A 14,839-nucleotide genomic window follows, 5' to 3' on the forward strand; every position below is an offset into this window, starting at 1 on the left:
AAGAGGACTGGTGCAAGGGGCACAAAGACACTTTCTGGGGTTGTGGGAATTTTCTATATTGTAACTGTAGTGTTGGTTACATGAGTTACAGTTTGTGAACTCACCGAACTATACACTTAAAATTGATTCTTTTTTTAAAGATTTATTTATTTAATTGGCGGGGGGAGAAGGAGAAAGCGTGCACATGCACACAAGCAGGGGAGGGGCTGGGGGAGAGGGAGAAGCAGATTCCCTGCTGAGCAGGGAGGCCAACACAGCGCTCGATCCCAGGACCCGGAGATCATGACCTGAGCCAAAGGCAGACGCTTAACCAACTGAGTCACCCAGTTGCCCCTAAAAACTGATTAATCTTACTGTGTATAACTTATACTTCAAAAAAGCTGACTGGAAAGAAAAATTAAGAAAAATCCAGAAATATAACTGCCATATGACCTAGAAATTTAACTCCTAGAGGTCTACGCAAGAGGACTAAAAACATACATCCACATCAGATTTGCACACAAATGTTCTTAGCAGTGTGATTCAGGTCAACCAAAACTAGAGAAAATCTAAATGTCTGTCAGCTGGTGACCTGCTGGACACAAGATGGTATGCCCATACAATGGGGGCTCTTCGGCAATAAAAAGGAAGTGCTGCTATATGTCACCACATGGAAGAACTTAAAAAATACTGTGCCTGCTGAAAGAAGGCAGGCACAAGGGACCACCTATAGTATGATTCCATTTACCTGAAATGTCCAGAAAAGGTAAATTTATAGTGACAAAGTAGATTAGTGCTTGCCTGGGTGGGAGGTGAGATTCTCAGTAAATGGGCACAGAGCATCTTATTTGGGGTAATGAAAGTGCTAACACTGATTGTAAGTGCATCACTCAAGAAGATACTGAAAGTCAGGAACTGTACATTTGAAACGGGTGAGTGTTAAGATATGTAAAATGTACTTCAGTAGCTTTGTTTAAAAAAAATTTCTTTAAAGAGTCTAGAAACAGAGCCATGCATATATTTATATAAACAATTGATTTTTGATAGAAAGACAGGTAATTCAACGGGGATCGGATAATCTTTTGTACATATAGTGCTGGCACAAATGGACATCCAGACAAGCAAAACTGAACCTTGACCTCCACATTGCACCATACACAAAAATTAACTAAAAATGAATCACAGATCTCAACATTAAAGCACTCTAAAACTTCTAGAAGAAAAAAGTAGAAAACCTCTCTAACCTTGGGGGAAGTAAAGTCTTCACAGACAGGACACCAAAACCATAAGTTGTAAAAACAAAAACCAAAACCAAACCAAACAAAAAACAAAAAAAGAAACCCAGATAGGACACCGAAACCAAAAACTGTAAAAACAAAAACGAAAACAAAAAACCAAAAAAAAGAAACCCAAAGATAAATGGACATCATCAATTTTAAAATCTTTTGTAAAAAGGCAATGTCAAGGAAAAGAAAAAGGTAGCCACGGGCCAGGAGGAAATACTAACAAACACACATCTGACAAAGCACATGAATCCAGAAGACGTAAAGAACTCTTCCAACTCAAGAAGACAATTAAAAATAGGCAAAAGATGGGAACAGCCACTTCACAAAAGAAGGTGTATGCAAATGCACAAAAAGCATGTAAAATGACGCTCAACATGATTAGCCATCCTGGAAATGTAAACTCAAACCACTATAAGGTACCACTATACGCATGAAAATTGCTGGCATTAAAAAAGACCGAGAACACCAACAGCGGCGACCACGACTCTCACACGTTGTTGATGGGGATGTGAAATGGTGCGACTGCTTTGAAAACCAGTTTGGCAGTTTCTTATCGTGATAGATATGCACTTAACATATGAGCCAGCAACTCCAATCCCAGGCATTTACCCAAGAGGTACAAAAACATACAGACTTGTACACGAACATTCACAAGAGCTTCGAGCGTCCTAGCTCAGAACTGGAAACAGCCCACAGCCCCTCCACCGGTGAACGGACAAATGTGGTACATCTCTACCATGGAATACCGCTCAGTAATCAAAAGGAAGGAACCCCTGCTATGCACAGCGACTCGGATAAAGCTCAAAAACATTATGCTGAGCATAAGACCAGACAAGAGAGAGTACATACTGTATGATTCCATTTATATAAAACCCAGGAAAGAGAAGTCTAGTCAGAAGCAACAGAAGGCAGACCAGGGTTGCCCCAGAGTCAGGCTGGCTGGGAAAGGGCACAAGGGAACATTCTAGGGTACTGCAAATGTTCTACAATGTGGTGATGCCCACATGGGAGTGTACACCTGCCAAAACTCAAAATCATACAAATAAAATAGGTGTGTTTTATTTTAGGTAAATTATACCTTAATAAAGTCGATTTAGGAAAAAAAAAAAAAAAACTCAGAATTTTTAAAACAAAGAGAAAAGGTAAAGGGAGCCAGTAGTGATTGAGAACAATACCCAGCAGTGTGGGCTCTAGGTTCTCTCTCTGCTCAGTTAGCAGCTGACACCAAGGGGAAAAGCAAGACCTGAGAATTCAAATTCAACTTTTTAAAGTATCCCCTGCAATTTCTGACACATACAAAAGAATATAACATTTATATAAATTATAAAGCATGATAATAAAATTAGTAATCCTAAACCCACCTACTGTACCAGCTAGATCTTTCCAAATACCGCTGAAACTAGCCATGTGTTCCTCTCCACCCAAGGGAAGCTATCATCCTGAAGTTAGTGTTTATTCCAACTCAAACCTTCTGTGGGATATGAAAAGCTGGGAACATGCTCCACCAGGACAAGAACTGCACTTCTCAGCCTCCTGTGCAGACGGGTGTGGCCGTGTGACGGAGTTCCAGCCAGGGGGCAGAAAGTGAAAGTGATGCGGGCAATTGTCAGGAGGTGTCCTTAGAAGGCTGGTCCTTCTCCCTCCTGTCCCTCCTCTTGCTGGTTGGACAGCAGATGGGACAGCTGGAGCCGAGGCAGTCACACCGGAGCACAGGATGGGTGCTAGCCAGGTATCAGGGATGCAGAGCATAGAGCCCCGACTGCCCATGTTTACAGAACTGAGAAATATTCTTCCATCTCGTTTAAGCTACTCTTATTTTGGGTTTTCCGTTATTTGTTGGGGAATCTTATAAAATGAACACAGGCTGCACTGTGGGCAAAGATATAACCCTACCTACCACCAACACCAAAGACTCTTTCAGTGGCCTAAGAAACCTACAGAATGGATTTCTTCACTTGGTTCTTTCCTGGGACACTTGCCCTCCTCAGTATCTACAAATGGCACTTATGCGGCACCCACAGAGCACCACAATGGGAGCAGCACAAAGCAAACAAAAGAGAGAGTGTGCTAGCTCTTGAAAAGCTACTATTCTAAACCAGTCACATGGACAAAAGAAAAAATACAATTTCCTAAAAATTAGAGAAATGTTTTCTTCAATATATAAACCAGTAACTTCTTTGTAAGTAAAAAGTGAGATCTGCCTTCATTAATTCTAAAAGCTCTCACCATCACGCCAAGCACGATGGCATGGGTTAGTCTTCACTGTACTCCCCCAAGCACTGGGCTTCCCTCTAAATGGTCAAATGGTGGCCTTCTGAAGGCAAGGCCTGTCCGCTCCGAGAGCCTGCGTGGCCGAGCACACAGGAGGCCCCACTCACTGGCTCCCTGGGAAGCTCCCCCTGGATGGTGGTATTACAGGACAGCCTTTCAATTCCCAAGCACATTTCCACCACCATCTATCCATTCAACAAGCATTTCTAGAGCACCTGCTAAGTCAGAGCCTTGGGTTATAGATTAAAAAAAAAAAAAAAGCCTCTAATTCAAGGAATTCCAATGTAATAGAAAAGACAAGTGAATAAACATTTAACGGTAGTATGGCAGCAAACAGGGGACTGGGCAGGCCAAGGAGAGCCTCCGTCCCACTGGAACGGAGGCATCTGGGACAGTCCTGGGAGGAGCTGACGGCTGTCCCCAACCCTGAGGGACAGCAACGAGCTGGCCGGGCAAAGAAGAGCGGAAGGCACTCCGGGCAGAGCATCCGGGACAGCTGCCTCACACACTCCTAGAACATCTTCCCCACCTCTCCATGCAGCATCTTCTCAGATGATACAAATAATTTTAATATTAGTCTAAGAATAATATGGTCAAATAGGTAATACAGCCTCAAAAATGATTAGATGACACATTTTGAAGTAAAAAAAATCAATGTGCTTTTAACTGTCCTCCATTAGGGTGACAGCCTGGCTGCCACCTCCCTCTCCAGGCCTCTCTTCTGGCCCTGCCATCCCAGGCTCCAGCCACTGAACATTGCATGGTGTCATGTCCATATGCCTTTGCCTTAGCCTGGTTGCTCTCGTCCATCTTGGTCGGTCAATGAGCTGACCATGTCCACACCCCCCCCAGCCCAGTTAAACATCTCCTACTGTCTGATGTGCCCCTTTGCCTCGTCCGGGCCACGGGCTTCACCTGGACCTACTTCACAGGCACCGCTATTTGCTTAACTGCCTTTCCTACTCAACAGGAAAAACTGGAGAGAGCAACTAGGCTTTATTAATCTTTTCACCACCGGGGTCTAGCACAGTGCCTGGCCCATAGCAGGAATAAAATAAATGCTTGCTCAGTGAATGAAGATAACCACGGGTAAGTATATGTTGCTCAACAGGGCTATGAAGAAGCAGAGTGAGAAAGAACCCACACTCTCAGGATTTCTAATCAAACGTCAAAGCCTTTCAATAACCTCACACATGTACATCCCAACTGAAGCTATACAGGTCAATCTTTTTTTTTTTTTTTTTAAGATTTATTTATTTATTTATTCGAGAGAGAGAATGAGATAGAGAGAGCATGAGAGGGGGGAGGGTCAGAGGGAGAAGCAGACTCCCCGCTGAGCAGGGAGCCCGATGCGGGACTCGATCCCGGGACTCCAGGATCATGACCTGAGCCGAAGGCAGTCGCTTAACCGACTGAGCCACCCAGGCGCCCCCAGGTCAATCTTTGAAAGACCTAAGTTAGGTACCAAAGACAGTGAGGGAAAATATTTAAGCCTAACAAAAAAATATTATCCTACAAAATTTATAATGGCCCTAAATCCCAAAGCTACCTTGCTTTGGGAGGAAATAAGAAAAATCAGCTTGGAACAAATCGATCAAGCAAGCATTTATCAGAACTTTATGTTCAGGACTGGGTAGGTGCTGCGGGTATACACACATACTGATTCCGGATTAAAGTCGAACAAAAAGAAAGCAAAACGAGAAGCAGAGAACGTCAGATTTCCTCTCGAATCCCAGCCTGACTTTCCTCTGAGCCCTGACAACACTGGTTTATTCTCACACCAGGTGACATCAAGCTTCCCCTCAGTGTCAACCTCCTACAGCTTTCACAAAGCCTTCTCCGACTTCTCTAGCCCACATTAATTTTTCTCTTTTCTGTATTCTTATGGAATTTCTTGTCTGTATAATTAATTTTGGCATTAAATCACAATGTCTTATATTATTATCCTTTTCTTAAGAGTTTATCTTTTCTCTCCCAGAGAGCCTGTAAGATTTTTAAGGATCACGTTTTGTATCTCTGACGATACTGTACTAAGCACACAGTAAGTAGATGCTTAATAAACACGGATGGATTGACCTGGTACCTTTCTGGCAGGTGTCTAAGTTCTCTTTGCTGACACAGGCATTTACTACCATCTCAAGGTCAAACACATTCACCAAAGAGCAGAGATACCAAAAGAGGCACAGAGTGGGACATCTCCCACCAAAGCAGAAGGGCTGGCGAGTCCAGAGGTGATAATCCAAGAGCACCGGGCTCCATGGTGGCGGGGTGGCGGTTAGTGTCCTGAAAAAGCTTACCCCTCCCTGAGATGTGAGCATCTGGGGCTGAGCCCAGAGAATCCCATCTTCTAGGCTTGGGTTCAGAGAAGGAGTATCTGTCCTTAAAGAGCCAAGACATGGGAAGGAAAGGGCTCTAGATGTAAAATGGGCAAGAACACACATGAGTGGAGGCCATAAATCCCTCCCAGGACGCAGACAATGCCTCAGTGATAAGCATGCAGATTGCACACCTAGTTCAGAAACTCCCCTGAGTTTGCTTGTAATTAAGGGGGTTAGAAAGGTAAAAAAAATATATAAACCCAATTAATCATTTAAATATTTAAAGTCAGATTTTTTCCCCACTCCAGGATTAGTATATTTCATAATGCCAGCAGCAGACAGCCCTGGTTTTTACTGGGGTTCATTTCAGAGCATGTTTAAACTAGTCAGATTGAGTGATGCTTCCAGCAACTAATCGCATGTCAAATAAAAGATATTTTATGTAATAAATTACCGCTACAAGTAATTCAAATGTCATTTATCAGTTTTATTATCAGTCAGGCAAAGTCTTGTTTCTCTATATTAATCAAAATCAAGCTTTTTTTTTTCTTTTTTCTTTTTTTTTTTTTTGAGCAGTTTTGACACCTCTTGGCAAAAGTACAGAAGTGAAGAGGTAGAGTCACCCCCGGAGCTGAAAGGAGCAGTGTAACAGTACAAGAGGAATGAAGCTCAACAATGACAAGTAGAAACTTCAAGGATTTAAAATTGCCATGACCATTGTTTTTATACTAGCGTCAAAGCAGGAAGGAGTCTGTCTCTAAGAAGATGTATTTTATTTTTAGGGCTGGGAGACTCTTAAAAATACTCCTACCTAAATACCGAAACGTGCTATGCTTCTTCTCAGAGAGACCTGGACAGAAGAATCTAGATGACGGCACTGTCCCCCTCCCCCCCCCTTCTTTCACCTCTTTCAGAAAGACCAACAGTTTAACCCTTTGCGCCTACCAAAAGTAGGCACGCGCGTGATGTTTTAGGCCAACTTTTTGACCAACCAGAACAATCTGTTCTGAGCAAGAAGTTTCCAAATAGCCGAGAGACCTGTTTGGTTTTAAGCCATGGAGGAAACAGCTGGAATAGAACAGATGTGCGTCTTAGAAAATTCTGCACCCCAGCTGCCACTGCCTGTCCTCAACAAATCCCATTAAATGGCTGGGCCCAGGGACACAACTAAAGAAAAAGTGTGGAGACCTAGCCTTTGGATAGAAGGAAACCCGGAGAGTATGTTTAGTGACCCAAAACAAACACAATGGATCGGAAAGAATGCCGGCCAGGAAGGAGATGTGAGTCCCAGCCTGACAAGCTGTAGCTACTGACTCAGTAGCTCCAATACAAGGCTTACCGCTGAGCACCATTTCTTGGGTCTCAGAGATCAGGGGACACCAGCGGTTTGTGAGACAAGGTGACCACGGACGAGGTGAACTTGAATTTGTGCCACCTGGCCTCACCCATTCAACCTTATCCAGAAAGCAAAAGAAAGGAGATATCTAACTGACATCTGTGACACCATAACCCACCTCCCGGCCCCCCGCACTGTCTAAGCCAGTGAGGACGACAGCAAAGCAAGAGCCAGAAGGTAGCTCCAGACCACGTGGTGGGGGTCAAAACAAGCCTAGCATTTTGTTATGCCTTCCAAAATCTGACATCTAACACTGTTTTAAATTAACATGTTTTGAAAAAAAAAAAACTTCTAAGACAATTAAAATGAAGACAATTACAGAAAAGGCATTTTGAAAGACAACAGATCCAAGGCTGAGTTATGTTAAAGAAATGAAACTTGAGCTATTTTCCATCACTTCGAAGTGAATTTTAATCTTTTTAAACTTTTTATAAGTGACTTAAAGAAGGGGTTCTGGTTGTATTTTGGAGACTGTACATTTATTACTAGTTTGAAGAACCGTTATTCCTCAAACAGCTTCACTTAAAAACAACATGGGTCCTGTTCTCATGTAATAATTAAAAGCTAATTCAAAAAAGGAGCTTTACATTTAATCTGAAATTCTCTAACAGACTGTCACCACATAAACATACATGGTATAGCCAGGACAAGGAAGAAAAGAAGGAAAAGAAGGAAAAGGAAGGAAGGGGAGAAGGGCAACGGGAGAGGCCACCCCAAATCTACTAATATTAACTTTAAAAAATAAAATTAGGAGAGGAGTCATTTCAGTGAGCAAACGAGAATGAAGTCATGAATCAGATGTTCATGTTCTTCATGAAAGAGTGACATGCAAAAGCATGATGTAAGAAAACAGAAACAGAACCAAGAAATACTTTTATAGATTCTTACTTGTAACCAAAATATTTCAAACAACACAATACACTCATTTATTCTGGTCCCTCTCATCTCTTCTTAAACCTTTGTCACATACTTAAAAGTTTGTCTAGGAGAGGATTTGGGTGTGGCACATTCTTTTGGAAAAACCCAAGAGCTGTCTACTAATCCCGGTTTCTCCCCGCTTGCTGAGTCTGGGAGATGGAAGGCACTGCTCTTTGGCCAGAATCCTGAACCCCAGGCAAGGTTAAAGCAGGAGTTTGAACGGGTGACTTACTGTACGGCTGAGAAATGAGGTGAGGGGGCTGGACAGGAACCACCTGTGTGGCTGGGCCCAAGGACGAAGGCTCATCAGCAGCTGTGCCTGACTGCTGGAAAGCCAAATCAATCTCTTCATCTGTCAGCCCTGGGGGGAGAAGAGGACATAAGTGCAGGTGAATACCTTTTGCCACTGTCCCTGGCCGCATCGAAATCTTCATTGAGAAAAGACCCTGAGAGCCCACAGAGTGCCTAGCATCCTGGTAAGTTTCCTCCCCGATTTCGGATTCTCAGGAACCTCTCTCAGTTGCAATTTAACCTTAAGCGACAGAATATTAGCCTCCACACTGCTTCCAAATGTGGCTCATTCAATTTCCTTAATTTATCCTTGAGTTTATTGCTGCTTTTGAAGTTGCTCCGTACTGCAATTCTCCATTCTTCCCCCGAAAACAGATACCATCAACTGCAAATGTGACTCATTTTAATCTGTAATGGTGTTAAAAAAAGAGGGGGAAAAACTAACAATAATGCATGAAAACAGACAGGGAAACAAAAAACTAATTATTGGGTGAGACGACTAATTAGTCTCGATCGTTTCCGAAGACGGGAATAATTTGCTTTATTTTATGACAAATGCAGAAATAAAAAGAAAAATCAGGACTGACTGTGATTAGTATGAATGGGATATAGAATGTAAAGAAGAAAATAAAACAAGAAAACAGATCAAAACAAGGCCAGGCCCAAACTTTCAGATGGTTATTGCTCCAGCCTAGCATAGGCTGCCGGTATCGCCTTTGGCGAGCTTTTCTGCTTCCCTTTGTTTCAATCCTCCCCACACTAGAGCGCACTGCGCTCAGGACAGCCCGGAAGAGCAGGGCGCCATCTGCAGTGGCTGCAGCGCGAGGAGAGGATTTGCCCATGGGAGAGTAACAGGCGGGCGAGGGCCCGAGGAGACCCCATTTCCAGTGGGCACACGGCTGCAGCCCATTGGGGACGCTGGCCCTGTGGGAAGAGGACGAGGATGCCAACCAACCCGAAGAACAGGGACAAGGTGTGGCGCACAGGTGTGAGAAAGACTTGCCCGCAGGGCCGGTCCGAGAAGTGGGTACAGTGGGTACAAGAGTGCTCGGGCCGCCGACAGTGGGATTGGCAGTGGGGAGGTCACTGCTAAGTCTGCAGAGACCCCTCCGGCCAGCCCGTGCTGTTCCAGGAATCCCAGTATCCAGTGCAGCCACCACGCAGAGCCTTTAAATGAGGGCCGAGGGCTTTTCCCCATCTGGTCGGCAGCTCTCCATTAGAGGCCCATGGCACCGCGTATTTGCCCCTGGGGGTAGATGAGGTTCAAGGAGCTTCTGAGGATCAGCATCTTCCGGAGCACGGGGCCGCCCGCTCTGTGCCAAGGGGCTAACAGATGGGGCGCGTTACTGCTCCGGAGCACAGCACCGCCCCGCACCACACTGGCGTGTAGCTGGTGCGGCGCCTCTGTCCCTTTTCAGGCCCCACCACCAAGCGGTCAGGGAGAAGGCCTGCACTACTCTGGAAGGCCCTGGACCCTCCACTCCCCTCCCTACGCTGAGCAGATGCGGGCGGTCCCCCCTCTGAAACCGCAGCCCTGCCCCTGCCCCCTCCGCACACAGGGGAGCCAGCCAGCGGTGGGCAAGGCTGCCCCTCAGTGAAGCCTGACTGCTGCTGCGGGGGGGCCCCAACGCACCCCACTCTCAGTGCACCAGCGGGGCAGATGGAAAGGCTGGTGCCAAGCACCTTCAAATACAAAAGCTACCTCTTGAGTATGCGGGGCTGTACTGGGCCGTTCCTCCTCCCAAATTCCCCAGCTTGCCCCAAAGGCCTCCCGAGAGAAACGGGCAGGACAGACGGACAGGTACCCCGAGCGTGTGCCTCTCGGGCTCCACCCAGCTTGGGAGTGCCAGCTAGTCACCTTCCGAAGAGGAAGGGGAGCCCCTTTCCGAGCTCTCCCAGGGAAGACCCGGTTTTAACCAGTTCGTCATCCGCCGCGCGAGAAGCAGGCGCACGTGCGGCGTCAGCAGGCGCGGATGGTCCCTGGTACACCACGGGCTTTCATAAACCTGGCGCTTCGTGTGCCTTGTCAGCCGCTGGCTGCAAATGAGGATAATTTTCCCAAAAGGAGCATTCAGTTGCTTTCTCATTTTCCCTTTTGGCTCTTTCAAATATAAACAAGTACGATAATGTTTAACGCTGGGGAAATATACAGTAAGTCACGGGCTGAGCCGCGGCCCTGAGAGCCGGAGCTGGTTAAAGGGACAGCACTCCCTGCCCGCTGCTCTGCCCTCTGGCCCGGAGCTTTTACGAAGCCTATTTTCCTAATAAAACATGTTCCTTGCATTATTGCAGCCGAGCCCACTACTGAGGCCGTGGTTTAAAGGGCATCAGCACTTCCTTCCAAGCTCTTGTTTTTCAGAGACCTTATCATTTGATGCTCTAAATTTACATTGGCTGGAATTCTGATATCCCCAGTCCTCTGGAGAGTCAGGATTTTGATTTAGTTACATAAAATGAATCACTTTTCTTCTTGTAAAAAAAAAAAAGCATTTTCATGATCTCAGTGAATAATATAATTTCATAGCTGGACCATGATCCCAGGCACTGCGTTCATTTAACAGATAAAGAACAACAACAACTAAGGCCCGAGGAAGGTGAAAACATGCCTCAGATCCCACGAGGCAGGGCATGGTGCTGCCTGCTCGACAACCCACGGCTCTCCATCTGCCACCTGGTGACTGCCCCTCTAGCACAGAAACAACAAATGGCAGATTCTGAAATCACGTCTTAAGTCTTCAAGCTTGTGAGAGGTTGAGAGAAGCACTAAATGGTCTCTCTCAGCCCCAGCTGGCACCACATCTACAGGTGAGGGCTGACGAGTGGCGTTTGGGGGCCAGACCAAAACAGCACAGAAACCGAACACCCGGATCCTATCTGCAAGTGACACCGGGACAACTTTTTGAACCACTCCAAAATGACAAGGGTAGTGTCCCCGTCTCATTCTAATATTCTAACCCCCAATAAATCCAAAGGCCTCTCACAGACCTGAGAGCCCTCTTCCTCAGAGCGCCCCCAGCAAGGGGTGCACTGGCCAGCCAGATTCAGTGTTCTCTCAACTCAGGTTGATTCATCTGGGACTCATGGAGACTCAGCGGGAAGGGGTGTCATCTCCTTCAGAACACAACAGTTACCTACGCAGTCATGAGCTCCTGCTGCTGAACTGACCAAGGCAGGGAAGAGGGACAGCCACAGGACCCACACACAGGACATCCAGGCTTCCTTCCCCTCCCCTCCCCCCCACAGACGGCAGAGAGCTTAGACTGAGACCTTGCAGAATCCCAAAGGTTAAAAGGAATAATAAAGGAAACCGCCAATTGGAAGTGAATTATATTTGGCTGTGAAAGCTGAGGCATAGGCTATATCATAAAAGGCATCTCTTTGCGTTGTTTACCATCACCCTGACTAATGCAGACCTTTTTTGTTGTTGTTGTTTTAAATAATCTCATGCAAATTAGACACACACACTTCCTTCCAGTTGATTGCTATCTGCAAGGAATAATCTAACCGCAGAGGGACCAAGCAAGGGCTGAGCAGAGCAGAGACGGGGGCAAAGGGTGTTGCCATCCTGTGGCAGGCCAACCTCCTGCCATGGAGTCTTCCTTTAGTCACCACCTTTGGAAGAATTAGCCAATTTCAATAAAGCCCAAGAGTTTCTTTCAGTTGGGGTATCAGTTTGCATTATGCGATAGCACTTTGCATCTAGATGCTTTCGGGAACGTCAACCTCTGCCACTTGCCAATTCCAAGAGCTACCTGCCTTGGTCTGTGACAACTAAAACGTTATCACTGACGGAGAGTAAAACTAAGAAAGTTATTCCATCCACTCACTAGCTTTAGCCAAGAGGAGGAGAAAGGAGCGAGGGCACCTGTCCAATATGAGGAGGCCAAAACACCTGTCTCTGAGAGGCAGTGTCATTTCACCTTTAAGATCACAGGTGCCTGGAGGAGCCTGGGTGTCTCAGTCGATTAAGCGGCTGCCTTCAGCTCAAGTCATGATCCCAGGGTCCTGGGATGGAGCCCCACGTCCAACTCCCTACTCAGCGGGGAATCTGCTTCTTCCTCTGCCCCTACCCCCGCTCATTCTCTCTCTCTCAAATAAATACTTTAAAAAGGACCAAAAAAAAAAGGACCACAGGTGCCTGACTGGCAAAAGTGAGAGCTCTCAATTCACACAGTGCAAACGAAGGTCCCGAGCACCCGGAATCAGGGTGGTCTCCTTGTTCTCTCAGTTCTCCGGAATCTACTTCCAGAACCAGTGCCCTTTACAAGGAGACAGCTGTGGCCCCAGTGCAGAAGCCGCCCGGAAGATTTCTTTTCCAACACTTTCCCCAGGGTGGGATTCTTTTAAAAGAACAGAGCAAGCAAGTTACAAGCTATTGATTAATAAAGCCCCTTGTTACTGCTGTGGGCAACTGAAGTGAACGGCCTCGGGGCTGCCACACCTGCTTGTTTGTATCCCCTAGAAGATACACAGATTTGTTTTCTTTTTCTAAAGGTTTCGATTCAAATGCAAACAAAACCAAACTGGTTGACTTTGTGAGCTGCAGCTGGGACCTGGGACCTGGGAGCTCGACGCTGCAGGTCCATTCCCACGGACTCAGACAAAACTGGGCACCGGGAAGAGCTGACTTTTTCCTGCGGGACTGGCTGTGCAAGGGCTTCTCAGAATAAGTCACCTCGGTGCTGTCCCCAGTGACCGCTGAGCACTGCCACGGGGCCTGGCCCTATGCAGGTGAAGCAGAAAGACAGGTGACAGCAGACAGCAGCATTCCCTGCATCTTGCAGGTCAAACAGGTCAAACAACAGCCCGGACAGTGGGGTTAGGAATAGTTTAGAAATAAGCAAAGTAATGAACACCCGATGGCACCTTCCAGCCGGACCTGAATTTTATAATAAAAATGTCAAGTCTGGCTGGGATTGGGGAACAGGGCCAGAAGGCCAGCAGCAAAGGGCGGCAGCTGCAGGCTGGCCACTGGGGCCATCTTCCTCCCGCATCACAGTCTCTCCATGTACAGGGTTTGGGTGATTCATCTGGGACGCGCGGAGACTGTGCGGGGGTCACCTCTCTGAGAACACAACTAGTTATCTCCCCATGCACACTCTGAGAGGAGATGAGGCAGAGAAGACAGCTGGCTAAAAATACTCCCCAAATTAAAAGAAAAATCAACTCTCTCAGAAAAGGCTGGGGGGGGAGGGAAAAAAGTATTTTTTATTTTATTTTATTAACATTTTGTTGGAACAGTAGAGTACAATAAGGACTCTCAGAGCCTCTAAAAGTCGTTGGATGACCTGTAGACCCCTATTTCCCAGTGCCTTGTATAAAATTGAATTTTTTAAACATAAATTACACGTAATGACGACACTGTAAAAACTAACAGTAATGGAAAGCTGTGCTGTATTTCATTAGCCTGTATTATTCCATGCCACCTGATCCAGCCGGGCCTTGTTTATGAGTTAGTGTGTTAGCAGATGCCGATGGAAGCATTTGCTTCGACCTTGCTCTTCTCATTGGGGCATGAAATTACGACGGCAGCACCTTGATATTACAGCCATAAATACAGTAAACTGCAAATTTAAGCCAACGGCTCCTATTGTCTCTGAACATAAAGCTGATCGGTATTTATTTAAAAGGAGAACAAAAAAAATATTATATATCACCTTGTTTATGGGGCCTCCCCCACCCACTTTCTTATCCCCTCCCCCAGCCCCCCAACCTGTCTAATTCACTTGGTTAAAATATGAAGCAAATAAGCCAAGTGCTTTCTCCTCTACTGATTAACTATTCTCAAGCGGTGAAAACAGTTTTTGAGAAAACTAGTTCCAAATATCATTAGCCCCTGAATGAAAGAGTTTTTATAAAAACTGATCTGATGATAGGGCTGGTCCCCACCATCTGATACTAATATGTAAATTCAGGAACAAGACATGAGACTTTCCTGTCTCCTTAAATGAGGAAAGTTCAAACAATAGGAGAAAAGTTGCTGATGATGCCCTGAAATTGAATGTCCTTTCAGTACCCTTCTAAAAATCGTTAGGCAGAAATGCTATTTCAAAAAGCAGCAAAACACTGCCTCCTGCCACCTAAGGAAAGAAAGAAAAATACCTAACCAAGAATATAATTCTCATCTCAACACAGGGAGCCGGGGACCTCTCATTAAAATTTGCACTAACCCCCTCCTTATCCCAGTGAACCATAAAGACAATATATCCTTTAAATACATTAAATGTGCAAGAAAAATAAACACAAAGACAAAAGGACACTGGATATCACCCAGCCACGTCTCCTAGTATAAATCACTGAGTAAAAAGCCAGCGCCAAATGTATTGCAGTTAGCTTCGAGACTGAGGAACCAGGCAGCCTTGTTCCACTGTCAGTCTGAA

The 14,839-nt window shown here is 45.7% G+C and overlaps 1 protein-coding gene across 3 annotated transcripts in view; it reads right to left on the bottom strand.

Annotated features, from left to right (window-relative positions):
* Window positions 1-14,839, bottom strand: part of PEX14 (peroxisomal biogenesis factor 14) — a 139,200-nt gene that overhangs the window by 18,887 nt on the left and 105,474 nt on the right. For 2 of the 3 annotated variants that reach the window (XM_064589943.1, XM_045898721.3), the window contains exon 4: window positions 8,401-8,529. The exons of the other annotated variant lie outside the window; for it this stretch is intronic. In XM_064589943.1, coding sequence (XP_064446013.1) covers window positions 8,401-8,529 — 129 coding nt within the window. The remainder of the gene's footprint in view (window positions 1-8,400; window positions 8,530-14,839) is intronic. 3 annotated transcript variants of the gene reach the window in all.

This window comes from Mirounga angustirostris, unplaced genomic scaffold (assembly GCF_029215605.1).
Source record: "Mirounga angustirostris isolate CCGP_5_RB_7025 unplaced genomic scaffold, mMirAng1.0.hap1 SCAF_4, whole genome shotgun sequence".
Classification (NCBI taxonomy): domain Eukaryota; kingdom Metazoa; phylum Chordata; class Mammalia; order Carnivora; family Phocidae; genus Mirounga; species Mirounga angustirostris.